This window comes from Phlebotomus argentipes, unplaced genomic scaffold (assembly GCF_947086385.1).
Source record: "Phlebotomus argentipes unplaced genomic scaffold, Phlebotomus argentipes genome assembly contig_6, whole genome shotgun sequence".
Lineage (NCBI taxonomy): Eukaryota > Metazoa > Arthropoda > Insecta > Diptera > Psychodidae > Phlebotomus > Phlebotomus argentipes.
In genome coordinates, this window is record NW_026776145.1 from 84,855 (window position 1) to 110,829 (window position 25,975).

The following is a 25,975-nucleotide window of genomic DNA, read 5'->3' on the forward strand; positions in this document are numbered from 1 at the left end:
AAACACTAAGACAATTCACCATCTCTGACTAATCATGAGGATATATTTTCTGTTCTGTTTGGTAAGTTTACTTAAGAATATAAAAGTCGTAAATAGATGTACAAAAGAAAAGGAGAAAGTTTTTGTTCTCATGTAATTTTCAAATGGCTAACAATAGAAACTTAACTGGTGGAGAAATATAGAATTTGCTCTTTGCAGTTATCTAATCTTAATGGTATTATCATTTGTATATCTCAATATTGAATAATCTTAGAAGGGAACCTCAAGTCCACGTTACAAGAAACATCAGATAGGTTAACACCATGAAAAGAAGGGACTCTTATTCTGGAAGCGTTGCTGAAATGAAAAGAATCGTGATGATCCTGGGTTGGCTTTTGATCTGAAAATATATAGAATGATAGTGAAGTAATTAATGAATTTTTTTTGTAAAACTTCATGGGAATCTGTCGTATACCTTTCAACAATAACCGCTGGCATTTGGACTAATTGCAGAGGACTTTTCCCATCCTTGAGGGCTTGTGTTAAATTCAATATTTGACCACGCATCACAGACATTTGACGTTCAAAGAGCCCCTTATCAAAGCCTTTATCTTGCTGCAGTGAAGAAAGAAAAATATTATTAGCCTTAACATTACCTACTCTTTCACGTGGCATTTTAAATTGTTTCTTTCCGGAAGTGCGATAAGAACACGTCCATTTTCTCATATTTAACATACGCACACACACACACACGAAAACACACCAAGCTACCTTAAACAGCTGGAATAGATCATTGCAGAGTTCTTCGACAAAGTTAAAATCCGACAAAAGTGGTAAAACCAGGTCCTTGATTTCCTGACTAAATGGAATCTTTGCCTGTGATAACCAGGCCCAGTGGTAAGGATAGGCACGCCAGGAGTCGGGATGCTTGAATGGGAAGGCGAGCCCATTGTCGATTGCTGCTATTCGTATTTCCGGCAATTGCACCACATTCCAATCCGTATGATCAGCTAAATCCTGCTTACTGTGGCCCGCTACATTGCCATTCTTTACTGAGCCGTTGTTAACGATTGTGGGCTGATCATATTTAATTAGCCAGTTGTCGTTGCCGCGGTCGGTGTTGCGAATGATGTAATCCAGCACAACAAGGCGCTCAAATTGCAGCTGGAAGGTGGTGTTCAGCTTTGGCGGTAATGGCTCTTGTTCAAAACGTCGCAGCCAGTGATCGGCATCTTTATAACCATCGACGAAGAGCTGAAAAGAGCCAACTTTCGGCGGGAGACTCATTCGATTGAAGCGCGCTGACGGATAGCGCTCCTTGATGGTCTTTTTAATGCGCGCCTTCTGCCGATCCAGTCGCATATAGTTGAAGGTTTCTGACACGAGGCGCACCACTCGCGTCTTCGGCACGACATTCAACTTGAGTTTTTGGTCCACCAAACTAGCACCCGCTTCAGAGAGATATCCCTGATTGGGAATTAAACAGGCACGTCCAAAGCAACATGGACAGCAGAGCTTGTGCATCCATTTTGTCCACTTGGGATTCAAACGTCCGTACGGTTCCTCATCTTTGGGTTTGAATACACTTATGACTTTCTGCAAAATTTAGAAATGGAATGACATTAGCAAATTTTTCTATTAATATTAAATTCATAAATGTTTGATTCCGACCAAAATTTTCACATTAGTATTCTCTTGCATACGACAGAAGAGTAGTTGTGAAAATTTCCCAAACATGAATCATTCTAATATTGCTTCGACAGATAACCCATATATGAGCGATTTTTGAAATCATTCCTTCGGGCGATAAGAGATGAAAGAAAACAAGAATGCTTCCATCTCATCTCCTGGAGCAATTCAATAAATAGAAAGAAAACATCACAATATTTACCCCTGATGGATTCTTCACAAAATACGATCCACTGCTGCCTTGGTAAATCCTATCTGGATAAATTCCGTGCTCAATAGCAATCTCAGCCTGGTTCACCAATTCGCTGAATTGCGGATCATCTGAAAAGAGTAAAAATGCGAATATTATGAAAAGCACATATGTATGTATGTTCCTGAGCATGATATATTATACAAAAAATCACAGAGAAATTTGCTTTAATCTATTACGTATAAAGTTTTCATAGTAACATCATCATATCTTGAAGTAGTCAGAGCAACATACAAACTGATGAATGCATGTATTTGCGTAAAATTTTAGATAGAAGCTCTCAATTCATTAAAGTAGAGAATTTATTTATAGAATGACTGGCAATACAACAGTCAGAACGAAATAGAAAATTTGATTGCATCGCAAATTGGAACATTTCTTATCACATTATGTTACACAAAACACGTTTTAAGCCAATCAAATATCAGTGTAGTTGTGGCATATTGCTTGTTGTTAGAAATACAAGACAATTAACTATTTCCTCGACAGTTAAATTAAGCAGAAGAACAGAATTTACTAACAAAAAAAAAACACGAAACCACCTGTGAATTTATTCGCGTTATCAAACTCGTCATCGTCGATCTCTTCTGCCACGATTAACACATCATCTCTTTCAAAGCACTTTTCTATACTCCCATTTCCACTGATTTCTGCTGAATTATTGGATGAGTCGTTCATTGAGGGAATAAGAAAGAAGTAAACCAATTACAAGTGTCACTGATCTTAGGCTTGGAACTATCTTTTAGTCAACTTTGAAAATACATTAGTCCCAAAAAGTAATGTAAAATGAACTAGTGTCCAACGTGGTAATGCATATATGAGACTGAGGAAAACTACTGGAAATTTTTGTGTAGTAATGCATGTATTAAGATTAAAGTTTCACACACATTTTGCCAAGTAGGTGACGAATATAAAAATTACAATTATGTGTCGGTATGTATATGTAGGTTTCAGCAGCTATACGACCAACACAAACTCAAATTTCTTTGTATTCAGATTATTGTGTGTGAATCATTTAAAAGAATTGACGGATTTTGTTAAACATAACTGATTTTGAGCTTCAAAGATTATTTTATCTCCAGATATACATTCGAATTTAATCAGAAATATACCTTATTTAATGCATATTTACATGTAGCAATTAGATTGAACACACGATGCAAAACAGGACATGTACAAAGGAGTTTTTATTGCAAAAAGTCATCTAGAGTGTATAAGATGTTGTTTTATTGTAGCCAAATGTGATTTACGCTGAAATTAAAACTATCTGCTTCTTATACTGACTTATTTCAAGGTTGAAACATCAAAACATTTTCCAACAATAAATGTGTGATCCGCAAGAAATAACTTCAGTATAATGATTAAGCTGTTGTTTAGAACTTTCAAAGAGGCATTTGGCGTGAAATATTTATAACATAAAGAGAGTAGTGATATTCAAGGCAAACTAAAAAATTGGTATTTCTAGACGTTAATTTGTAGTAACAAGAGCAAGCATATCTTTTACAAATGCTTCGAATCAACGTTTTAGACTGAAATTAGTTAGAAAGAAGTGCAGCAACTTAGCATCGAAAATACTATCAAAAGAAAGATGCTGTCAAGAAATTTACCTTTGCTGAAATTTTTGAAATTACGTGATAAGAATTAAAACAAAATTATTACAGATCTCACACAAATAGTCTATTGCAAAAATGTTTTAATCGTCATGATTGGAGGTTATTCTCAAGGCTCGTCTGAATTGAGCATTAGATTTTTTTTCTTTCTTTTTGCACACCTCGTTGAATATGTGCTTTTTATCAAAAAACAGTCAATTCACCATCTTTGTATCCATTTTCTAGAGTTAGTCCTTGAGACAGGCTCCAAGTAAAGCTCCATGTTTTATTCCTCTAGACAAACTTGTTCTCAGTATGCAGATATAACGTGGGCCATTGACATTTCTATACAGAGAACAGTGATAACATTCTAATGCACAATCACGCGATTAGTGTTGTGTGAATTGAGTTGTGTGGTAAGCTCTTGGCGGACTCGCGTCTTCCTAGAATTTTTACATTGCCAAATTCAATCGAAACTCCACATTATCTGTGACGTCGCTACTTGTTATCGCCTCGAGAGTGGAAAAAGGTCGCGAAGGGGCTATCAAATTCTGTGAATGGCGCATATTTGAGGATATGGATGGTGTGTTGTGGCGAAGACTGGTGGGAGTGACGCAAGTGGCTCGTGAATCACACTCTCAAGCACTTGTGTGTCTTCCGTGTGATTTCGACGTAGATTTTCACTCGTTGGGGTATTGATTATCGGAAATAACATTGTTCACCAGCTGCTCTGAGTCTTTGTGGAAGGCCCAGAGGTTTGATAGAGATTGAAAATTACCTGGAAAGTTATTGATGGCCGTGTCCGGACAGTCGCGTCCGCCCAACAGGGGCTGCGACTCTCGGTTGTCCACTCCGCCTGAATCCAGATTGATGCCTTCGAAGCTGACTTCAGGCACCAAGCAAATGTCTTCTTCCTCCTCCTCTTCGTCGTCAGCACCCGCCGTGGATGAACTGGATAGGGAGATTACGCTGTTCTTGTCATCGGGGCACCGCCGTGTGTTCCTCCTTGTCTCCCTCGAGTGATGCTCCTGTGTGTCCTTGCGCTGTGTCTGCAGATGGGGTGGGACGTCGTTTTTGGGGCTCTCTAGTGTTTTTTCGTCCAAGTCCAGCTGCAGCAGGGGTGCCTCCGTAGTCATGAGGGTGGCTAGAACACATTTATCACAGGCTGGGCCACTCACGCGACACACTTCATTGGTCTTTGGACACTCTTGGTCACTTTTCCAACAGTTTCCTCAGGCACTTGCTCTGATTGAGACGATAAAATTATTTTAATTCGTCTAACCCCAGTTTGCAATGACGAGAGAACACTTTTGACAAACTGACAGCTGTCTCGGATTATCCAAGGCATTGTTGTAAAAGCTCTGCGTAACAGAGCTTTATCCAAGTGTACTAGAAGCACACGAGTCGCGAGAGGGGGCAATCATAACTCAGAAAATGTTCTCATATTTGCTTTTTATAGAAAAAATAAAACGCTGATTGTGATAGTTATTTTTTAATTTTCATACAAAAATTCGTAAGATGTAGTAGTAGTTAATTTGCAAGAATAAATAAATTGAAATTGATAGTATAACGCGTAAAATGCAATCTTAATTTTTTTTATTACAAGGTTTCATCATAAGATGATTTCCCTTTCGTATGTATAAGTAATTTAATTTTTAATTCAAATAAATACGTGAATAATTCTACGTAGCAATTGACACAAAAATTTTTTACTCATATTTTGAAAAATATAAAATGCAAATTTTCATACATTGTTTGTCTAACAAATTTTCCGCTGAACAATCAATAAAAGTAATAGCGTTACCGCAATAGCTTGAATTCAATGAGACTGGGCTAGACTATACTACAGATTCTATATAAGTGAAAAATGTTTTTGTTCACCACTTTTGCAATGATATACCCTTCAAACATGTGGCCTATGGTTGTGGGATGCATGAAAAAGCATATCAAAGAATCACATAATATTACTCAATACATACAAAATATGATATTTACAGAACTTGTAATTTTTGAGAAAAGGGAGCGAACAAAATGGGTGTAATGGAATACTTTACTTGAAATGTTTCCTATATGTATATCGAGATTTATTATTAGTAATTAATTTATTTTTAGAATATAGAATGATACAGAAATTGCGTTCATTAAAAAGAGTAATGGTATGGTGAAATGGTGTGTATGCCGTATGAAATCAGACAGCAAAGCGAGCATGTCAGGATGGCCGAGCGGTCTAAGGCGCCAGACTCAAGAGAAATCTTACCCATAGCAATGGGTTCGGGGCGTTCTGGTCCTCAATTGAGGGCGTGGGTTCGAATCCCACTTCTGACACACTTTTTTGTTCCTAAAATCTTTTTTTTATTACTTAGTAAACAGAATGCAGTATTATTTATTGTCGAATGCCAGCCGACAAAGCCACAAAAGCTCTCTAGAGCAGTCCGTTATCTACTAAATCTACCACAATTTCACTCATCTTTTGGCGGCAAAGCTCGTTGGGTGGTACATTGAGCTCTGGAGCTGAGCTACTAGAGTTCTCCAAAGGTACATAGAGATCGGGCGCCTGATCAGCTGAGCAAGTACTAATGGGAAGGATGTCCATGGCCAGCCCTAGTCCGAAGCGTGCGTATTTCTTGAATTCCACATGAATTCTGTAAGTGATTGAGAGAGAAATTTTCAGTGAGATTTGAATTGAAAATTTTTTTTGTAACTTACTTTTCCATCAGCTCTTCTTCACAAGTGCCACAGAAACTCGGGTAACTTCCGAATTTTTTCAAAGCCTTGGCCAATTCTTCTCCATAAAGCTTTAGAAGGTTTTGCAAGTGTTCCTTCCGCAGAGCATGATCAGTGCAACAAAAAATAAGATTAGCGATGTCCAACGCAGGAGATCCGCATCTAATTAGCTGGAAGTCAACCAAACATACGCCACTCACGGTCATCCGGTCAGCGCTATACCGATACAAGAAGTTGTTGGTCCAGCAGTCACCGTGACAGATCACGGCCAATTCACTGGGCCCGCGCACGAGTTCCACCATTCGCATAAAGAACGTGTCTGTATCCACGAAATCACGTAATCGCTGGACGTACAACAAACCATCCTCACCATTACGGAAGCTTTGGCTTACCTATGGCAAAATGGGTTAAATTTAATTCTTACCATTAAATGTCACTCTCATACAAAGTTAATAATTACCATCTCAACTGCATTACGCGTCAACCGTCGATAGTAATTACGAAACCACTCAAGATTGGAGTCCGCAAAAATGCCTTCTTCTATACTAGATGTGAGTACATCAAATTCACGTGGATGTTCAGCCTTATAAGCCAAACTGAGGGCATGAAATTGGGCCAATTCCACTAAAACGCTTCTAGTCTGTTGCAGTGAAAGCCCTTCTTGGCGATTGGGCATATGAAATTCCTTGGCACACAGATCCTCCAGGATCAATAGATCGCTGCGAGCGAAGTAGCATCTTGGGACTGAGCTAAAGGACTCACGTGTTTTACTCTGTTGAAATGACAGTAATTCCCTCACGATTTTAGTATAAAAACACACCTGTAAAAACAAAAAATAATTATGGAGATTTGTTCAATTGATCTCGAATACTCATTAGGTGTGATTTAAAAGAACCTATTTGACAAATTTTGCAACTGCTTAAAACATTTTAATACAATATTACTTTTTATGTACTTTTTGTATATGTAAATACAACAAAAAGCTCACAAAAGCTCTTCAGTTCATGCTCGTTTCAATGAATTATTTTATTACATCTATCTTAGGACATTAAACTAGATTTTAAAAAATTGTTCGTACCTCATTCCGGAAGAGAGCTTCACTTCGATAGGCTTCACGCCTGGCCTGGCTATCTGGAAGTCTCTTACAGATGAGCGAACACTCCCACTTGCTCCTCTTGGCAGTATTTCCGTCTGACAGCAGGAATCCTTTCACGTGAATGCGAAAGAGTGCCGCCGTATAGTTATCACCTCGCCTGGAGCCCTGAGCTTCTTCGAAGGATTCTATCTGGACATTAGAATCAATTTCGGCAAACACTTCCGCCAGTAATTTCACGGATAAATTCGACTTTGAAGGTGTGTCCTGATCAATTCCCATTTGTCACAGATAAATTGCTTTTTCTTAGTGGAATGGTCTTTCTCCTAATAATTCCTTAGTGGAGCAGAAGTTATGATTTCCTCTCGGAAAGCAGAAACACAAAAAATTACGCGAAAAGGTGAATTTTCTAACGCAAAAAGTCAGCTACTCAGATGACTTTTCTCCACACTTTCTACGGAGATGCTAAGGGATGTTGAGGAGGATGAGGCAAGAAAATCAATAATCAGTCCTGCTGACATCTCTCGAGTGGAATGAAGAAATTATCATTTATTTTTCTCATAATATTTTGGTAATACAAACTAAAATATAAAGATATATTAACTCAATATTATTAAATATATAATTAAAATATCAGTCTTTCAGTGTTTTTTTTTTGTTTCACAAAAATTTGTTTTCAACTAAATTTCGAGAATAACATGGAATTTGCCTAAAATTTTAATTAACATTTTCTTTTTATTATCTACATATAACAAATGAAACCACATTTATACAATTTCTTTATATTTCTACCTTAATCGCTTAAAATTCACACCAATTTAAAAATTTCCAAAGATACTTATTAGCTTTGACTTAAACTTAGTATTACTTAAATACTGTATTTTTTCTCTAAAACACTTGACAATTACATTTAAAGATTATGGTATTGATTCTAAACTCTGCCGTTATTTTTTCTAGAAAAAAAAATTCACCTTATTCTTTATGGTATTGCTTATGAGATGTGGCAAATTTGTATTTCTTAATTTCGGATGTGAATTGAGTATTCAATGGATGGATTTCTTAGTGCTATTCGTAAGAGATTTAATATCTGTAATGACGCGAATGTATGGCAGAGGACGTCGTGGCCAGACTTTAATAGCTCCCAAACGAGATGCCGTTGACAGTAGTCCATTAAGCTCATCCACGACAGGATTAATCCGTTGCTCGATGAATTCCTCAATCGTAAACTGCAAATATATATACATGTATATATATTCATATATATACATTCACATATATATATATATATATATATATATATATATACACATATATAATATATATACATATAATATTATATATATATATATATATATATATGTATATATATGTATATATATATTATATACCAATATACATATATATATATATATATATAATATATATATATATGCATCTTTATTTAAATACATGTCGCTATTTTATATAGATTTCTTTACCTTATCGTAAATATCCATCATAACATCGGATGCGTTCTTAGCCAGGGTGATTAGGGAACCCTTAAGTTTCGAGGCGTGTTCCACGAGTTCGGATACTCTAACCGGGGTTGTAAAATTGTGCTTAATGTTGTAATCTGTCAGCCAACCACGCTTATATTTGATATTTTCCACATAGTCTCGACTCTCAGCCACGGCCGTGAGAAGGCGGTGGGAATATCGGAAGAGCGTGCTGCCTGGAAACATACACCAAGCAAAGAACGACATATCTGGATCCTGATGGAAATCCAGCCAAGGGCGCCGATGTAAGCTCTCGACGGATTTTTCTGGACATGATAGGGCACTGAGGATGGCATTTTTGTGCCCGTTCACATCGAGGTAGCCTATAGAAGCGCTGGCTAGACTTACAGCTAGACTTGGTAAGGCTGCGGGCAGAAGTTCGCAGAGGACGGCAAAATGATCATAACGCTGCCAACCGGTAAGGGCGAGACCTTGAATTCCTCCTGTGTATTAAGAGCAAAAATTAATTAAGGACTATGCGGACGTACAGTGAGTACTCCTTTCGAGGACTCATCGATTATATACACCGCAAAAGCTATTAATTACTGCTACGACAAAATTTATTCCGCACATACTGCCTTCTCCAATTATCTTAAGGATTTTTCCAGTTCAACTCACCTTTAAAACGAGAATTCTCGCTCTGAATCACCGTTAACCATTTGAGAGTGTTTTCTAGATGACGACGCGATGGTGGTAACAAAAGAGTTTCCCCATGGGCTCCCTTGAAGGCAGACGCGGCCCAAGCAGTTGGGAAAACCATTGAGTACTTATCGAAAGTCTGTGGTGAGACAAATCGATAGACATCCTCAGCATACACCCAAATCATCGGCTGTACCAAATCGCCCAGCTTAAAGTCTTGAATATCCAGCACCTGAATCTGTCGCATCATGTCGTCCCAGATGACTATATCTAGGCCTGGCCAGCGAGATTTTATTCGTGTCGCCACAGCAGAGACGTGAGATAAGAAGAGCTCATGCCTGGAAATGTGAGATTTTGTAGAGAGTCCGGTTATTTCCAGAATGTGAATACGATGGCACACTGCATAAATCGATATGCAAATTTTATGAACATTATTAAATAGAGCATTCATTCCAACTTAAATTTCGCATTCACTAAAGTATTTGTAATATTTTTTACCTAGATTTATCTCTACATCTTGGACACTCCCCCATTCGATAAACCTCATCACATCCTATGTGAATGGCTCGAAAATGTGGCCTTAGCGATGCCGTTCCTCCATCCTCGTCTAAAGTGGCGGATTCATCTATTTTCATATGAAAGTTTATGACTTGCGACAGCATTTCTTCAACAAACAATAAGGATTTGTTGAAGCTAGGACAGAGAGCCTGTGGAGATTCCGGCTTCTCTCTCATGTCCTGGAACTCTCTTAATTTCAGCACAAATTCCATGTGACCAAAGGTTTGGACTAGAGGCATTACAGTTAATCCGACTGCCTTGACAGTTTGTAGAAAGTCTGTTAAGCGATTGCGAGCGTATGCATTACGAGCAGCAATGTTAGCTATCTGACCCGAGTAAGGAAACATATCTTCATACTCAAGAAGGATTCCTGTAGCTCCCAATGACTTGAGTATCGGGATGAGACGCTTAAGGTATTGGATTTTGGGAGGAGCACCTTTGAGATCAAGATGGACTAGACGTTCTTTGGGTGGTGAAAGACCAGAATCTGGTCCGATTCCTTTGATAACAGGCACACCCATGCGCTGAAGTTCATGATCATAGTACATTTGTTTGTCCTCCAGTGCTCTCTGCTCAATGGCCTTCCTCCGCCAACCAATATCCTCTCTGTCTGGCACTTTAAGGCTTCGCAGCTTCTCTACATATTTGCTGGAGAACAGATTGTCTAGTTTGCTCATGATCGACTCAGATTGAGGTTTAGGCGGTATGTTCCCGGTGGGTTTCACAAATTTTACACCAGAGTTTGTTGGAGGCTTTGGATCACGTCTGAAGATTGTGAGGCGGTGCCATAGACCCTGGCTCTCCGTCTGAGATCCCTCAAGTCCCTTTACACCGTTGTCTGTAGCTGTAGGGGTGCCAATTAGTGAAAATGTTGCCCAACCCCAAGCAGCCACTACCAGCACCGTGACGCATCCCATCACGTAGAGCTTTCGACGCCACACCATTATAAGAATTCGCCAGTGCATCTGAAATGTGAGAATGAAAGTCAGACACTCCCAGGATACAGTATTATCAATTCAATCAGGTGCATAGCGGGAAGTAAATTCATGACTTACACCTGCAATGCAAATTCAATTTGTCTGTTTGATTTTTATGAACTCGCTCCATATGCCTTATTGCCTAGGGAAGAATGGAGGGGAAATCCATTTCGCACGTATATACTTTAAGTTCATATTTGCTGAACTACATTGAAATGAAAAAGTAGTAAAGTCATATTTGCATTCGATAAATTTTAAGGAAAGATCGGATACAAATGAAAAATCTTTACAATATTACAGGATAAGGATCAGTGTTTTGTGAGCTTTTGCTTTATTACTCAATGATTAAATTTATTTCATATGTAGATGTTATTCCACTTAATTAGTCAATTATGATTTCATACAGTCACTAATTCAAATTTAACTTTTAATCTTTAGTCATCCAGAACTACATAATAACATACTATATGCATACATACAATATTTGGGAACAGTTTCGATAAACAAGAATCTAATGCTTTTGTTCTGTCATATCTTTGTGATGCTTTTTGCATCACTTCTGATAGATAGTAGAGAAGTAATTTAATTTTCTACCAAAATTAGATAATTCATTTAAGAGATTTCATCACCCTCCCAACTACCCGATGAGGAAAATAAATGCTCTCCATTAGGTTCAGTTGTGCTCTCTCACAAATTTCACCTCCTCTTCAATTTACACCTCCTTCTCCTCTCCCCAGTACGGGAAATCCACTTTCTGCTCGAAGTTCAAAGGTTTCCTCGCGCTAGACAATGTTTCGTGCCGATGGCCCCCACCTTGTAAGAGACACAGACCAAAACAACACTTCAGTATAGCATCCTAATTAGCAATTGCCATTAAATGGAACCATTGAAGCGTTCCTATATCCTGTGCTCTGCCTCTGCCAGCTCTCATTGCTTCCCCTCTATCATTCGGTTGAAAATAGAAAAAAAAATTCCCAACACTTATCTTACCTTTACAATTTTCCTAGGTGTACAGCAGCAATGTGGGAAATATCTCCCTCGTCTCCCAATCTTGACTTTGTTACTTAATGCAAATTGCACAAATCAGCAAATAGGCAGATTACTTGTGACACATATTCATCCACACAATTAAAAATCAAGAGAGTGGACTTGTTTAAAGGTTCCACAGAAGAAACTGTCACAGATTCCATCCAGCAACAGACCAAACGACCGATCTGGGCTGATGGATGTTTCCAACTGAGAACACTCTGTAGTCACCAAAAAGCCACTTTCTCCATCACAGCTCCACAGAGAAATCTCAAATGCTCTCGCAAAAATTGCAAAGCGAGGCTCGGATGTTAAAATCATGCGCAAGATACCCAGTTCATGAGAAGGGGACAAAGCGCGTAATCCGTTCAATATTGTGATATTTTTGAAATCATTTTTGCTTATTTCAAGATTTTAGTATTAAATTTTTAGTTTTCTTAATTATAATTTTTACATAAGTCTTAAAAAATATATAGAATGCAAAAATGTGTTCGTGTCTTCGTTTTTACAAATTATTGAAATCATGATTTGTAGAAAATATATTGATATATTCTTGTTTTACATAACTTAGAATAAAAGTAAATGTTATTAGTTAATAAATGTGATAATTAGCAGTGATTATAAATGATTAGTTTACTTTTTTTTTAGATAAGAAAATTGATTTGTGATGTATCAGTCTTGAAGGGCTAGTGCGAGATGTGAGAGAAATAATGGTAGTGAAATACATGGAGCATTAAGGCGGAGAGTGAATGAGAGAGAAAGTGAAGTGAGAATTGGAGTGGCGATGCCTATTGTCACCCTTTTCCGTCCGCTGTCAGTAGTCTGGGACCCCGAAAGAGGGCTTAATACCGTCACACTAATTGGAGGCCTCTCATCTTGCTTGACGGAGATTGATATAGGAGCCATACAAATCTGCACCCTCATCTGGATACGCTTACTCCAATTTCAGGGCGATTTTGGAGCAAAAAAAATAAAGTGGAAGTGCAATTGAGCGGATGATTTTCAAAAGATAACGACTGGCTTACCAACTGTTCTGTGACACAATGCGAACGTCTGATCTCCGCTCTGTAGATGTAAAGCGATTGAATGAAGAGATGTCGGATGCATCAGCAGGTGTTAGGCCAATGGAAGTAAGACGACTATTGTTCTGAAAGTTACATAGCTCCAATCATCTCTATGACAACATTAGGGGCACACCAAAGCGCGAGAATAGAAGATTCACTCACCCAACGCTCAATATCGCAAAAGTCCACTGAGTACTCCGTCGTCGAGTTGTTGGATGTTCGCAGGAATAGTCCTCGATTAGAGCAAAAGAGAACGGGAGTCTTCCTGCTTACCAGATGTCCAGCGGATGCCACTGTGGTCCTCGGAGCTGTACCATCTCTACTCAAATCTTGCATTTCACCAACTCGGCCACACAATCATTGTCACTTCGGAGCTGTGCAGCTGTTGATGGATATTCAATGTATGACCCGTCACTCAACACGATATGAACTGATTTGTCTACACGGACAGTGACAGTGGAACTCTTGCCTATTGACTCACTGATGGCCCACACTCATTGATTTTTCCTCATCCCGCTCTAGAATTCTCCCTTCACAACTTTACATAAACCTTCATAATCTGTCTTCGACAAGTGGATCAATTAAATATTACGCACACTAGCCAGAAAATTGTTATTATAAGTCATACTTTGGGAAAAAGTGGTAGGTACAACATTTTTTTCAAATACCGCGATAATGAACTGAGTTGAAGAGTATTGCTTCGAAAAAAAAATACTTCGCTATTGAATTTTCTTGAAGTCCAAAGAGATAATGGATGGTCTTATTTAAATCAACATGGAAAATGTGATCAAATTAGTTTGATAAGTTATTAATTGAACATAGTGATAAAAATGGCAATGATTTGAGTGTTGTTTGTTTTAAAGTTTTATCATATATGTACAATAAAATATAATAGAATGTTGATTGCTTCTTGGCCACTTGTATCTTTCCTCTGAGTCTTTTTCTTCATATTATACCAAATACTAAAGAGCAATGGCAATTCTTCTACTTGGCGTTTCTTGTTGGTGCACAGATGTTTGTTGAGTAAAAATCGCTCAACCGTTATTTGGAGTCGCGGCCAAGCTTTTTACATGTTCACAACTATAATAATGTTAAACGGTTATCTGTGTATAAAATTTCATTTACGTGTGTCGTGAGGACTATTAAGGGTCACAAATCTGCAGTGCAAGATATTTGGAATAATAATCGTCATTGTACAGAAGATTGCTCATTTTATAAGTCACATTTGCGTGCTTAAATTTGCGTGTGATGTACATCAATTAGTAAATTAATCTCTCATATTCGCAAATATCTTCTGCCTTATACTAGTTACTAATTTGTTTTTCAAAAAACTGTTTTACTTTGTGAAACAACTACATGTCATAGGATTTCTCACTAAAAAAGAAGAAGACACAATATTTTCACATATATTTTTCCTATGACATTTTCGCCTTTTCAAACTTATTTCAGTTAAAAATTTATCCGCACTGTACACAAGCTGAGATTTTGACTTAAAGCTTCGTGAATCGAAGACGTTTTGTATTAAAATACATATGAATACCGCTACTTTTAAGTGACGAACTCCACGAGTCATCATCATCACCATCATCTTCAGCGCGCTTAGCACATTATACCATCTTCAGCGTTTGCCAACACGAGACAAGGCCCCCTCACATTACAATCAATTTTCAACTGCCTTCCACCGAATTGTGGTCTGCTGCTCTTTCCTGTTTTCGCTACTCGCCCATCCACGGGTCATCCAGTTGTTTACGGTCCCAACACCAGAAACCTAATGATAAATGATTTCTCCGTCGCCTCATTTCATTATACACCAAGCGTGACTAGACCGGGGCACAGTTTTCGATAAGTCGTCTAATTAGTGTTTGGCTCATAAAATGATTTTCCATCGATGTGGCGATATGGTTAGAGAGTTAAGATTTTTCATATAAACCATCAATTTGAATTTTAATACATGTGTGCCTAAAGTGTAACCCGTTTAACCCCATCTACGACATCCGCATATATTCACATCTTCCTTTGCCTTTTCACAATTATATCGATTATAACCGCAGAATATGGAGAATAGAAGCCTCTCCCACATGTGATAATTTTTGGATGTGATTCAAGGTCGGAAAACAGTTGCGGATTTCATTTATTTTACTATCGATGATAAAATTAATTCAATGATGTGTCTCCAGCTGATTTCAAGAGTGTGCTTTTGCCATTAGATGAGGGACCCATCTGTATTTACAACCTCTCAGTTCTCATCTTCTTTTTCCGTTGCCAGCACTAGAATTCTACGGAGAGGGGGGGGGGGGGGGTTGGGAATAAGAAACAGCCTTATGAGAAATATTAAATTCCGCCTGGAATCTTTAGCCGCGAAGGCGGAAATGAGAGACCATGTGTGTCACAGAGCAATGAAAGATGAAATGTGCAAAATATAGCCAACGAAATCGATTAAATCGTCATCATTGGAATTTTTTCACGCTCATCATTAATCCTTTCTTGCCTATGGTCGCTTTACTTTACAATGCTGAAACACCTAGATAAATAATAATCAAAAGTCAGAATCATATAGAGTTACTGTTAGTTGTGAGATTGCATGGCAGTTTTTTGCCTCACTCCCGGGAATTTGCCCGTGAATCTTTTCTGGGTGTCTCTCTGGGACCAACAAACTTTGGCTGGTGTCTTCGAAGACAAATGATTAAACGGGGATTAAGTCATTTTTTGCTGACTTCTCAACTCCTCGCCAACTTAGTCTTTCACACTTTAATACTCTATCGAATGTGCAATAATCGCTGAAGATGGGGACAATAGAAAACTGTGAACATTATATTTGCTACACGAGCAACACATTCTTCGTGTGTCTCTGAACCATCTGCATATTATATAAAGCATGCTTCGAGAGGTGTTAAAAGACAAAAATGAAGGTCATTAAATTCATCTCCGGAAGGTCTTGAGTTAACGGTTTTGTATTACAGCATTTATACATAAGCAGCAGACTCGTTGCGTTGAATCACCTTTTCGATTTCTCGTATAAAAGTATACAGTGGAGGAGTGAGTTTGATGGTTTTTCATAGGTTAAAATGATTTTTTATGTAATATTATAGGTAAATCAATGACCTCAAGTTGATAATTTTTACGTTAAGAATTTTAAAAAACAATTATTTATTATATTACTTGAAATCACAAACACTCACTCATTGTGGTTATCGTCATCATGCATTTTTCTATTAATGATAAAATTCCTTGAATTCCAAGATTTCTACGAAGAAATGTCATTTAAATGAATGTTAAACGTAATGCTATGGTATATTAGAATTGTAATTCAATATGTATTTTATAATTAAAATTCAAGTCAAAGTCCGAACAAAATGATCCGAAATAACTCAATGCAGTTCATTGAGAGAACCGGCAGGAGAGTGTGGAGATCTTGAGAACCAGAAAAACGTGAAATTTGCCACCGATAATGGTTGAGTGATATAAATCATTTCACAGAAATTGTGAATCTCAACATTATGAATGCTATTTAATTGGCCAGTGAAGATCAACTTGAAAGTCACAGAAAGTGCGCGACCATTGCACATGGATGTTACATCAGCAGCCACAAGTAATATAGTGCTATATCATTTCCTGCACCGTTTTTCACAATTGCACCTCTCTTTTGCACCTCAATTGTCTCAATCGGTCGAGACGGAGAAAGCATACAGAACCGTTTTAATGGTACGTCTCACAGCGGCCAATGATTCCATCTCACCGTGCACATTGATGTATTTTGGCGGTCAATGCAGGCCGGGACATGTGCAATTTGACCACATATTCAACAGCAAAAGGCACCCATCACGACCTACAAGACAAGCCTCTTTTATGCGTAAAGCTCTCCTTTGGATGAACACTAGAATTTCACGTGGCACTGGAATTTTCTAACATTTCTATCAACCAGTCCTGTCGGTAGTATTGGCGAAACACATTTTAATGGATGTGATCTCTTCCACTAACACTTAGCCACACACGAAATATCGTCTTAGTACACTTTCGATGCATTGAAAATTACACTTTACTATTAAATAAGCTAAATTTCAATAGACACAACCTGTTTTTCATATCATTTTGGATCCATTTATGCACTTGAAATAAATATCACTGAAATATAGATAGAGAGAATCTGGATTGGAGCATCCAATATACATATGTGTATGTATGATGTATGACTCCTACTTGACTTAAGAGTTTACCATTTTTTTTTCAATTCATTGTAACGAATGAGAGAATAATACATATTAAATTAATTTCATATGGTAATTAGTTTACACAGGTATTATTAAACAAAATTTTCTCGATCTTAAATAAGCGAAGTAAAAGACATCGCAGAATGGAATTGTTTTGAAGCAATAATGCAAAAAAACATAATTTAATTTTAAAGGCTGTGAGTGAGACGTCTTATCAATGGCATGCAATCTCCCATGAGAGATGTTGATGTGAAGACATATGTTTTGTTGGTAAGATTACTTAAATTTATTTAAAAGATTTCGCGATATAAACACGAAGAAGTGTCTGTGAGATAATCACAGTGTGGAAAACAAATTAGTTCAAATTTTGCGCTATCACAAGACATTTTTGATGATGAAAGTGATCTTTGTAGTTAATCAGCGAAAATTTTTATCACATGGGTCTTTGCTTCACAAAGAAATCAATTTATAAGCGTAAATCTCTATATTTACTGTGTTTATCAGGTTTTGTGCCAGGCTAGAGGTAAAATGTTAGTCACCTGAGTAGTGCATTACTCGATCAGAGAGATCACTCATCACATTTACCGTTTCTCCATCTCTTTTTTGTCCATCAAGAGACCCGACTCTTGAACACAAGCACAGAAATAGTCACCGTATCCGCATAAATTGCATGTCACATTCAAATCTTCAGCAATCACAACAAATAATCACGCACGAATACTTAATAAATGTGCAACGATGCCAAATTGAACAGCTCGCATAGGATAGAAGAAAAGGTGGAAGAAAAGAAATCCTTTAGCAATAATCTAATGATTTTCTCTTTTTGTCCATTCTTATAAGGTAATCGAAGATTGGCGAGTATAATATGCAATCGTGATCATGTCTATCGTGAAAATGTTTTTATTATATTTGTAATAAGATAATAATTGCGATATTGGTGCAGAGAATAATAAAACCATAATTTATTGATTGCTCTGCTATTCTTGCTTCCATTATCTAACCAGTCAATATAAAAATTAAAAATTCAAAATCAACAAATTAGACAGTAAGAGAAATTATTATTACAAGATTTTTCGCACAGGTAAAAATATTTTCCGCAGTTAATTCTTTAACTGAGCGTGGAAATTATCCCTTCAGAATTTTTAAGTTCTTGACCTAAAAATCAATTACCACTTTTGAACGATTTGTTCACGATATTGTATTAATCACAACACGCCAGCAAAATTTCAAATAACAAAATCCAGAGAAGAACATGTACAGTTAGGTTCAATGGAAACCATCACGTCACACTCAAACACTGCCTCAACCAAAATACAAAGTAAAACAACAAAAACCGAAGCAATAATAAAAAGTGCCAGAGGAGGATATTTTCCAACACATATGGAAAAAGAAATCTCCAGAAATTTTTCTGAGTGAAAACGGTAGGAAAAAGAACCTCGATGAAGATAAAACTTACAGGTCACTCTTCTCGCGTCGCTATATCTGTTCATTGGCACTACGATGGAGATCACCAATCTGTACTGAGTGTGCAACACTTTCTGGGTTCGTGAAAATGTGGGCAATCGCTTCGGAGTCAACTGCCAAAAAGTTTAATGAGATGCAAATGCAAATGGTACGCGAGCCCATAAGACCAGGAAGACAATTTAAAGGTGATCATAAATATTCAGCCACCCATTCACTGTACAAACTCTACTCAATTCATTTTAAAAGATCTCTCTTCTGTTTCGTTAAAAAAGGTAAGAAACAGTTAATTTTCATCATTCTTCACTTGTAATTTTATTTTAATTAGGAAAATTCTCAAATAAAAAATTGATTCATGAATATACTATATTAATAAAATTTTTACATTTCCTAAAATGATGAATGTTGTAAAACGATTCGAGAAATTTGTAATTTTATTCAGTCTAACTGGCTTTTTTTAATTAAAAATGTGAATTGAAAAGTGATATATTTTTAATTCATCAATAAAAATGATCGATTAGGCATAGTTTTTGGTAAAGTGAAATATCCGTTATTCCAATTGCCTAATAAATATATCTGAAGAAAATACCTGTAGAACTCAGTCTTAGAATCATATCTTCTAGTGCTTTTTTTATAAAATAATATCAATTCTTCAGACAAACCCAACTTCTTTTATGACTTTACCAACATATACTCATCTTTCATACCCCCTTCAATTAATATCAATTTATTCAAATACTCTTTTATTTGGCATTCCTCACCATTGTGAAAACATCTCAAATACATTCATCCAATTTAGCCTCGGCACTCGGAAAGATAACCACACCACGAAAAAATATCTACCGGGCAGAAATATTAGATTTGGTGTGTATGATGTGTTTCTTCGCTATGATTTCAGAGCGGTAACAATTTAATTTTCTTCATGCGTGTGTCTGTGACGGAACAGCGATAAAATGAAATTTGAAAAATATTATTTTATCTCTGTGTTTGAAGGCATCAAAGAGGCGCCACTGGTAACATTACTCAACGCTCGATGGAGGAAATAAAATAAAAAGAGTCTACATATCGTATCACATTGAGCTGATAATCAACCTTAAAAATATTTACTTCTACCTCCAATCTAATGTATTATGTAAAAAGATTGGTGTATTAGCGATGAAAATTCCGCGCATATTGCTTTCATTGCTCATCGACGCACACACACGAGAAAAACATAAATGTGGAAAAGTTGTAAACAAGCATTAAAAAGTCTTATTCTTTCGAGACGAGAATCAAAAATCAATAGTGCTTTTCCCGTATAGTCTTACAGGCCAATACCCAGAGACGCAAACAGATAAAGCAGCAATACTATCTCTCTGGTACCCCAAGTAAATCTCATGCCTGAATTCGCCTCTGTGCGCATAATGAATGGCTAGGTTTTTTATTTAAGAAAATCCTACAGTATTTGAGAAAATATCTGAGAAATTGAGAGAGCCAGAGAGACTTGAGAAGCACTTTGTGCTCACCAAGTCAACACACAATGTTAGACGGCCACCAACACAGACGCCATCACGCTCACTACCCAAAAGGTCGTGAACGAAATACATAAAATCCGTCTAACTCTCGGCTCTGAGTGGGAGCAGAACGGCGAGTCTTTTGTAAGAACGATTGAGTGAGATAGCGAGTGCCTTTCATAGTGTGCGAGAGAGTTTTTAACTTTATTATAAAGGAAATTTCTATACCTAAATACGCGCCATACATTTTTATGATTGTTTTTAATAGACCCGATTGGTGAGCGATGGCACGACGATTCGACGCCGAAGTTCCCTTCACCGAACAACAACCTCACAATTTTATTGGAGAAGAGCTGAGTTTACTGTTAAAATCTCGCTGAGGAAAAATTAGTTTTAAAAACTACGTCGCACCGAGAGGGCTCGCTCTTTGGTCTCTCCGTTCCCGGAATTCTCTGTACATCTTGTGTGCGGTACTCTTGGTCGAATCATCTGTGTGTTCACGGGCTCAACGTCTTTTTGTGTGCCACTGGAGGGCAATTTCTTGTCGCAATGCGAATAGTTTCTTGAATGCCAGACAGAATGGGTGACTTAGATAAATGCATTATCGAGGAGTACGCAAAATGTCGAGCGTTCTACGATAAGAGCCATCCGAATTTCAAAGATAGAGTCCACACCGAAAAAGCATGGATGGAAATCGCGGCCAAATTGGGATACAATGGTAAATAACGTTCTATTCACACTCTCATTTACAATATTAATTTCTGAGTGTATTATTGACTGGATTTTTCACCCTCGGGGTGGGGTATAATTACAGCGAACCTCTTGAAGGAGCGAATGTACCAATTGAGGAATCGATACAACCTGGAGAAGCGCAAATTGGAGACCATGAGGCAGGAGGGCGAAGAACCTCGCTGCACCTGGGCCTTGTACAATCTTATGACATTCTTGGATGGTCACATCCGCCCCAGGAAGTCCTACAAAGCCATGATGCGTCGCAATCAACAGCGACAGCAGGGAAATCATATGCCAAACATAGCTCGACAGCACCAGCAATTTATAGATTCCATGGCGGGCAATTCGGAGTGCAGTCTATTTGAATTGCAACGACAGCAGCAGGAGAACTACCAGAAGATGGTCAACGAAGCACCGGCCGAAGTCAAAGCGGAATACGTCTATGACTCGTACGGTCCAATCGTGTAAAATATCACTCCCTTCATACTTACAAATCACGCACTGAATTTTTATACAAAATTTTAACGAATAATTTGCGGTTTTCTATTTTTACAGCTCAGAAACTTTCTCAACTAATCGCCTCTTATTTTCTTTCACTTTGTTCACAGTGACGAAATTGACGAGGAAGACGTTGCGAATCAACATTCGCCGAATGGAGTGGAGAATTTTATAAATCCCACCGTCGTACTGTAAGTCTTCCACATCTTTCGTACTTCAAGTCTTAATATTTATTTATTGCTGATGTTTCTCCGAACTCTCTGAAATTTGACGTGGTGTGCGGCCACGTAGTTTCACTGTGGTTTGTGTAGAGGCATTGAAGGGCTTGTAGCAATACGCTTGAAAGTGACATTTAACGTTTTGACTCATTATGCAATTAATTAATTAAATTTAATTTTGTTCTTACAAATGTAGAGGTGCGGACGATTCAAAAGACGATGCCGCTGAGAATAGTGAACAGCAGAAGCACAGTGCCAATGTATCGGAATTATCGCAGCCACTAGCGAGGTATGTAATACACATGTGAATGTATTGAATATTACTCGGTACATATGTTCCTATCTCTCTCACTTTTTAACTCTTTCTTTCTCTCTCTATTTCTCTCTGTCTGTTGAAGGTGTAAATATTAAATCTCGCGTTGATTTTTTGTACTTTTAACGACACGAGTTCCTACATAGTTGGTTATGACACAAGTTCGTTTCTTATTTGGCACATAAATTAAAATTAAAAACAACTTTCAATGCTAATTTAATATTGATACAAAATCAAATTGTAATATTTTACTACGCTTCAGTCAATTTTCGTCACTATTCAATATCAGTAAATAATTCAATATATTAAATTATTTTTTCCATGCAGTACCAGTCATCCTGCCCCCTACATCAATGTACGCCATGTGGATGCGATGAAACGCAAACATAGCGAAATATCTGGCCATCATCAGGAACAATTCTATCTGCCGAATCAAATGCTGAACCGACAAAATTTTGAGAGGCGCACAGATAAATTCAACGCCTTTGGCCATTTTATGGCGACATCGTTGGCCGAGATGCCAGAACATCGGGCCTTGGAACTAGTGGCGAAGTTCACAATTCAACTGGTGAATGCACTTGGTGAGAAACACTGAGATTTGCATTCTCAGCATCTTGTTTTCATATTCTGGCAGGTGAAATTTATATGTAAATGCCACCAATGGGCCATGCAGTATTTACTTCGCATCAACCTTAATTTAGTATCTGTATTTTTTTTACATTATCCCCATATATGTATTTAGCGTTAGCCCATGGAGAGAGTTAATAAATCCTGAATTATATTCTTAACCTTTTTCCGCATCTTATGACTTCTGAGCGTTCCTTCGATGGATATCCCAATAAACAACTCTTTCAAACGAACTGGACATAAGCGTTGTGTTTTTAGACCGACAGTGTATGCATATAGTAAGTTATAATTTAGTAATTTGTGGTCCACCAAACGTCCGGTAGTGCTTTTTTTTACCTTCGCGGTTATTTGATACCACGATGGTACTTCGAAGTATCAAATTATAAGCTCTTCACTATACATAGTCAGAGCATACCCAAAGCGTATCCCATAGGATGGAAATTAAGGATTCATGGAAAGTTAAAAAATTGTTTACCATAAGGAAGTCGGAGCGAAATACGAGGAGAAATCCAGACTTTTATTGTTATATTGTAATAGTACACAAAAGGAAACCCAATCAGCTATAAGATTAAGATATTTTCTTGGACCCTTCCAATGAGAGTATTATCAACGCTTCTTTTATTAGTGACAAGAATTCTGCATACGGGTTACATTGTCTCGGCAGATGAAATTGAATATTTCACGACTCAACTGAGATCAAAAATAATGTGTAGTGCAAAAAAATTCATGGATTAATATTGAACGTTCGTTTTTGCTCATGATCCTCTCAACTAATCTCGGCAAGATCGTTTTCCTCACTTCCTCGTACATATGCAATATATATTTCTTATGGGCATCACTTCGACATACATGTTTGTACCGATATAAGAATAACAAAGTGAAAGAGGTGTTCGGACACAGGTTGATCGCGAGTAAAGAAATTAATGAGAAATTTTACGTGGCAATTGTGGTGGGGAAAAGTTCTTTCTACCCAGAATCATTTCATCCTAAACAATGTTGATGAAAGGTGAAGAAGTTATAAAGACGCGTGATATTGCCAGTGGTTTACAATACAAGAGATGTTGCTTGGTCATCTCATGTAAGATGTGTGTGATGATGCCGAATGTTCTATACGTTTGACTGTGGTTGGAATACATATTTCATTGCTCTGATGGTACAGTTCAGCCACTGTTACTGAAGAAGTGGGTCGACAGAGAAGTTCGGTGTGAATGTTAAGATAAGAAGGTTCCAATCCACAGTCTACTAATTTTGAAGAATGATACATATGTATGTATGTATGTATATACAATTTCGGCCTGTATGGACACATCGAACTCTCTAAATAATCTCAGTATTGCACAAATTCCTTAACTTTAGGAAGGAGAACTGGAAATTTCCCAAAACCTGTACCTCCTACAGATTTTTAAAGACCCATGTGTAATTTTAAATGAGTGTGTCATTCGAGCTATGCTTGCCCAACTGAGAATATCACTAGAAAAAAAATGTTGGCGGCAATTAAAGCTGGAGTCAATCGCTAGCACATCTAAACAGTGAATTTATAAATGAAATCAAGAAGAGAAGTTTAACATTTACACGAATCCCATACTACTACACCCAAAAAACCGTCATCAATTGCAGAGAAAAGTTTCAACAAATAGACTTTCCTTCCTGCTCTCCAAGCGAATCTTACAAATGATTGAGAGTGAGATGGGGCAAAGTTACTTTACGTTGTGAGAAATGTACAAACATACATTACTTAATAACGTAATCTCCAACTATTGGAGACTTGCCTACAATTTATGGTTATTGATCTCTGTAGAGAAGCAAAACATAGTGTGCAGACTCTCAAAAATGCGATCGATGACTCTGCTTGGAAGTTACTTTACTATTATTATTGTTTAGTAGCATTAAAATAAAGATATTTTTCTTGGGTGTGGTGGTCTCTGTCACATATATATTCTGATAACTAATTCTAACATAAGGTTCTTTTTCCGACCATCATCTCTTCCAACTGAGCTATTTGTGGAATATTGAGCATTTGAGACTGGGTAACGGTTAGGTCTGAAACATGGAAAAACGATAAAATTTCACATTATATCGCAAATGAGTTGAACCTCTCGTGGCGATTATTGGCATAATAGTATCGATGTATGTAAATTCTCTTCGACGACCATTCTTTTCCACCAATTTATACATCGCAATACCTTCTCGTTTGCCAATCTCGTAGGTCGGATGTCTTGCTGTATCACAGATAGGCCGGGACAAGTGCAATATTACTATTTATTGGCAAAACATTGACCCTGTCCCACCCTACATGGAATACGCTGTAGATGTGGTGAGAGAGGAGGTCACATCACACCAAACCTCCTCTTCTTGATACCCACAAGAGGCTTCAAGAAGGAATTTCTTTCTCGCCATGCTGCACACTCAATTTTATGGTGCTATAATTGATGATGATCCAAGTATTTCTTCACTTCCTTGATCACTCATAATATTCTCAAAGTACCTTCATACATACTTATTGATAAATGTGTATTAAAGAATGCACAAAGCTATGACTTACATGCGGTCATATTATAATCATTACATTGTCCGATGAGATTTCTCATCAATAAAAGAGAATTCACGACTATAGTGAATTTTGAGGCCAGCAAATATTAAATTCTATTAACAAATTTGTAATGTAAGATAAAATAACACTAAACCTGTACTATCGCGTTAATCTCAACTTGGGTATGTTTCCAATGCTTATCAGACAGTTTTTCACTGGCGAGACATTTATCATTAAATGCTATTTGTCGGAGTGTCAATACAGCTGTACTCTAGTGTATGGATGTGTTCAGAGATTTACACCAAATACAATGATTGTTATTGTTCGTTAAATTTCAATAATAGGTTTAAGAAGGGAAAACCCGAAAGGAATCTACTATATGTGGAAAGTGAAATAAAAAATTCAAGTGTGAAGTTTTCATAATGATTTTCAATATTCTGAAAAAGGCGATAAAATGAATTTATTGTGATTCTTACTCTTCTCAATATAAATTGTGAAAGTGTTGCCTATGTCTTGAGTCAGAAATCTTATCGTGTGTCTGTTATGCCCTCTTTGAATCCCAGACAAAATTGAGGTGTTCACGCCTTAATTTATTTAATATAAATAAAGGGGAAAAAAGATTTTTTTACCGTAAAATACAAGACTATTTGTATATCGTGCGGTCTGTTGGTGAGAACTGATACAATGACAAAACGGTTTTGTCAATTTGTAGGTGGAAACACCGTTCGATTGTTCTTGTGTTTTGTTGGCGGTGTTGCAGGGGGCATGTGGA

General features: G+C 37.3%; 5 protein-coding genes and 1 non-coding gene across 9 annotated transcripts; 2 read left to right on the forward strand and 4 right to left on the reverse strand.

The window, feature by feature from the left end:
• Positions 1-113: 113 nt before the first annotated feature.
• Positions 114-5,068, reverse strand: LOC132265135 (phosphatidylinositol 4-kinase type 2-alpha). Of its 3 annotated transcripts, none has more exons than XM_059765664.1 (6): positions 4,286-5,068; positions 2,461-2,568; positions 1,871-1,989; positions 751-1,575; positions 455-594; positions 114-379 (listed from the first exon to the last, which is right to left on the reverse strand). In XM_059765664.1, exons 1-6 carry the CDS (start codon positions 4,641-4,643, stop codon positions 295-297), a joined length of 1,635 nt encoding a protein of 544 aa, XP_059621647.1. In that variant the 5' UTR covers positions 4,644-5,068; the 3' UTR covers positions 114-294. The 3 variants fall into 3 exon arrangements, with proteins under 3 accessions (XP_059621647.1, XP_059621639.1, XP_059621656.1); XM_059765656.1 differs by having other exon boundaries at positions 2,461-2,571; XM_059765673.1 differs by lacking the exon at positions 2,461-2,568 and having other exon boundaries at positions 4,286-5,066.
• Positions 5,069-5,715: 647 nt separating this feature from the next.
• Positions 5,716-5,832, forward strand: Trnal-caa (transfer RNA leucine (anticodon CAA)). The gene is made up of 2 exons: positions 5,716-5,753; positions 5,787-5,832. It is a non-coding gene; the product is annotated as a tRNA-Leu (tRNA).
• On the reverse strand, positions 5,797-7,788 carry LOC132265778 (uncharacterized). The gene is made up of 4 exons (XM_059766555.1): positions 7,310-7,788; positions 6,692-7,051; positions 6,214-6,623; positions 5,797-6,149 (listed from the first exon to the last, which is right to left on the reverse strand). Exons 1-4 carry the CDS (start codon positions 7,604-7,606, stop codon positions 5,930-5,932), a joined length of 1,287 nt encoding a protein of 428 aa, XP_059622538.1. The 5' UTR covers positions 7,607-7,788; the 3' UTR covers positions 5,797-5,929.
• Positions 7,789-7,843: 55 nt separating this feature from the next.
• LOC132264940 (hexosaminidase D) lies at positions 7,844-12,317 on the reverse strand. The gene is made up of 5 exons (XM_059765292.1): positions 12,024-12,317; positions 9,997-11,021; positions 9,478-9,836; positions 8,803-9,302; positions 7,844-8,550 (listed from the first exon to the last, which is right to left on the reverse strand). Exons 2-5 carry the CDS (start codon positions 11,019-11,021, stop codon positions 8,368-8,370), a joined length of 2,067 nt encoding a protein of 688 aa, XP_059621275.1. The 5' UTR covers positions 12,024-12,317; the 3' UTR covers positions 7,844-8,367.
• A 247-nt stretch (positions 12,318-12,564) lies between these two features.
• LOC132256590 (uncharacterized) lies at positions 12,565-13,953 on the reverse strand. The gene is made up of 3 exons (XM_059753092.1): positions 13,286-13,953; positions 13,085-13,206; positions 12,565-12,983 (listed from the first exon to the last, which is right to left on the reverse strand). Coding segments are annotated over exons 1-3 (297 nt in total). The 5' UTR covers positions 13,460-13,953; the 3' UTR covers positions 12,565-12,982.
• A 6,757-nt stretch (positions 13,954-20,710) lies between these two features.
• On the forward strand, positions 20,711-22,839 carry LOC132265456 (uncharacterized). Of its 2 annotated transcripts, none has more exons than XM_059766165.1 (5): positions 20,711-21,003; positions 21,100-21,481; positions 21,626-21,706; positions 21,930-22,022; positions 22,374-22,839. In XM_059766165.1, the coding sequence occupies exons 1-5, from the start codon at positions 20,853-20,855 to the stop codon at positions 22,639-22,641; spliced, it is 975 nt and encodes a 324-aa protein (XP_059622148.1). In that variant the 5' UTR covers positions 20,711-20,852; the 3' UTR covers positions 22,642-22,839. The 2 variants fall into 2 exon arrangements, with proteins under 2 accessions (XP_059622148.1, XP_059622158.1); XM_059766175.1 differs by having other exon boundaries at positions 21,100-21,466.
• The last annotated feature ends 3,136 nt before the right edge of the window (positions 22,840-25,975 follow it).

Excerpts from the sequence above, each read along its gene's own strand:
- LOC132265135 (XM_059765656.1), bottom strand. The coding sequence starts at position 4,643 with ATGACTACGGAGGCACCCCTGCTGCAGCTGGACTTGGACGAAAAAACA. Across the intron at positions 2,572-4,285 it reads GGCCATCAATAACTTTCCAG|CAGAAATCAGTGGAAATGGG; the intron begins GTAATTTTCAAT and ends CCAATAATTCAG. Across the intron at positions 595-750 it reads ATCTATTCCAGCTGTTTAAG|CAAGATAAAGGCTTTGATAA; the intron begins GTAGCTTGGTGT and ends TCTTCACTGCAG.
- LOC132265778 (XM_059766555.1), bottom strand. The coding sequence starts at position 7,606 with ATGGGAATTGATCAGGACACACCTTCAAAGTCGAATTTATCCGTGAAA. Across the intron at positions 7,052-7,309 it reads AAGCTCTCTTCCGGAATGAG|GTGTGTTTTTATACTAAAAT; the intron begins GTACGAACAATT and ends TTGTTTTTACAG. Across the intron at positions 6,624-6,691 it reads CGCGTAATGCAGTTGAGATG|GTAAGCCAAAGCTTCCGTAA; the intron begins GTAATTATTAAC and ends ATTTTGCCATAG.
- LOC132264940 (XM_059765292.1), bottom strand. The coding sequence starts at position 11,021 with ATGCACTGGCGAATTCTTATAATGGTGTGGCGTCGAAAGCTCTACGTG. Across the intron at positions 9,837-9,996 it reads AGATGTAGAGATAAATCTAG|GCATGAGCTCTTCTTATCTC; the intron begins GTAAAAAATATT and ends TCACATTTCCAG. Across the intron at positions 9,303-9,477 it reads CGAGAATTCTCGTTTTAAAG|GAGGAATTCAAGGTCTCGCC; the intron begins GTGAGTTGAACT and ends CTTAATACACAG.
- LOC132256590 (XM_059753092.1), bottom strand. The coding sequence starts at position 13,459 with ATGCAAGATTTGAGTAGAGATGGTACAGCTCCGAGGACCACAGTGGCA. Across the intron at positions 13,207-13,285 it reads TTTGCGATATTGAGCGTTGG|AACAATAGTCGTCTTACTTC; the intron begins GTGAGTGAATCT and ends TGTAACTTTCAG.
- LOC132265456 (XM_059766165.1), top strand. The coding sequence starts at position 20,853 with ATGCCAGACAGAATGGGTGACTTAGATAAATGCATTATCGAGGAGTAC. Across the intron at positions 21,482-21,625 it reads GACTCGTACGGTCCAATCGT|TGACGAAATTGACGAGGAAG; the intron begins GTAAAATATCAC and ends CTTTGTTCACAG. Across the intron at positions 21,707-21,929 it reads ATAAATCCCACCGTCGTACT|AGGTGCGGACGATTCAAAAG; the intron begins GTAAGTCTTCCA and ends TTACAAATGTAG.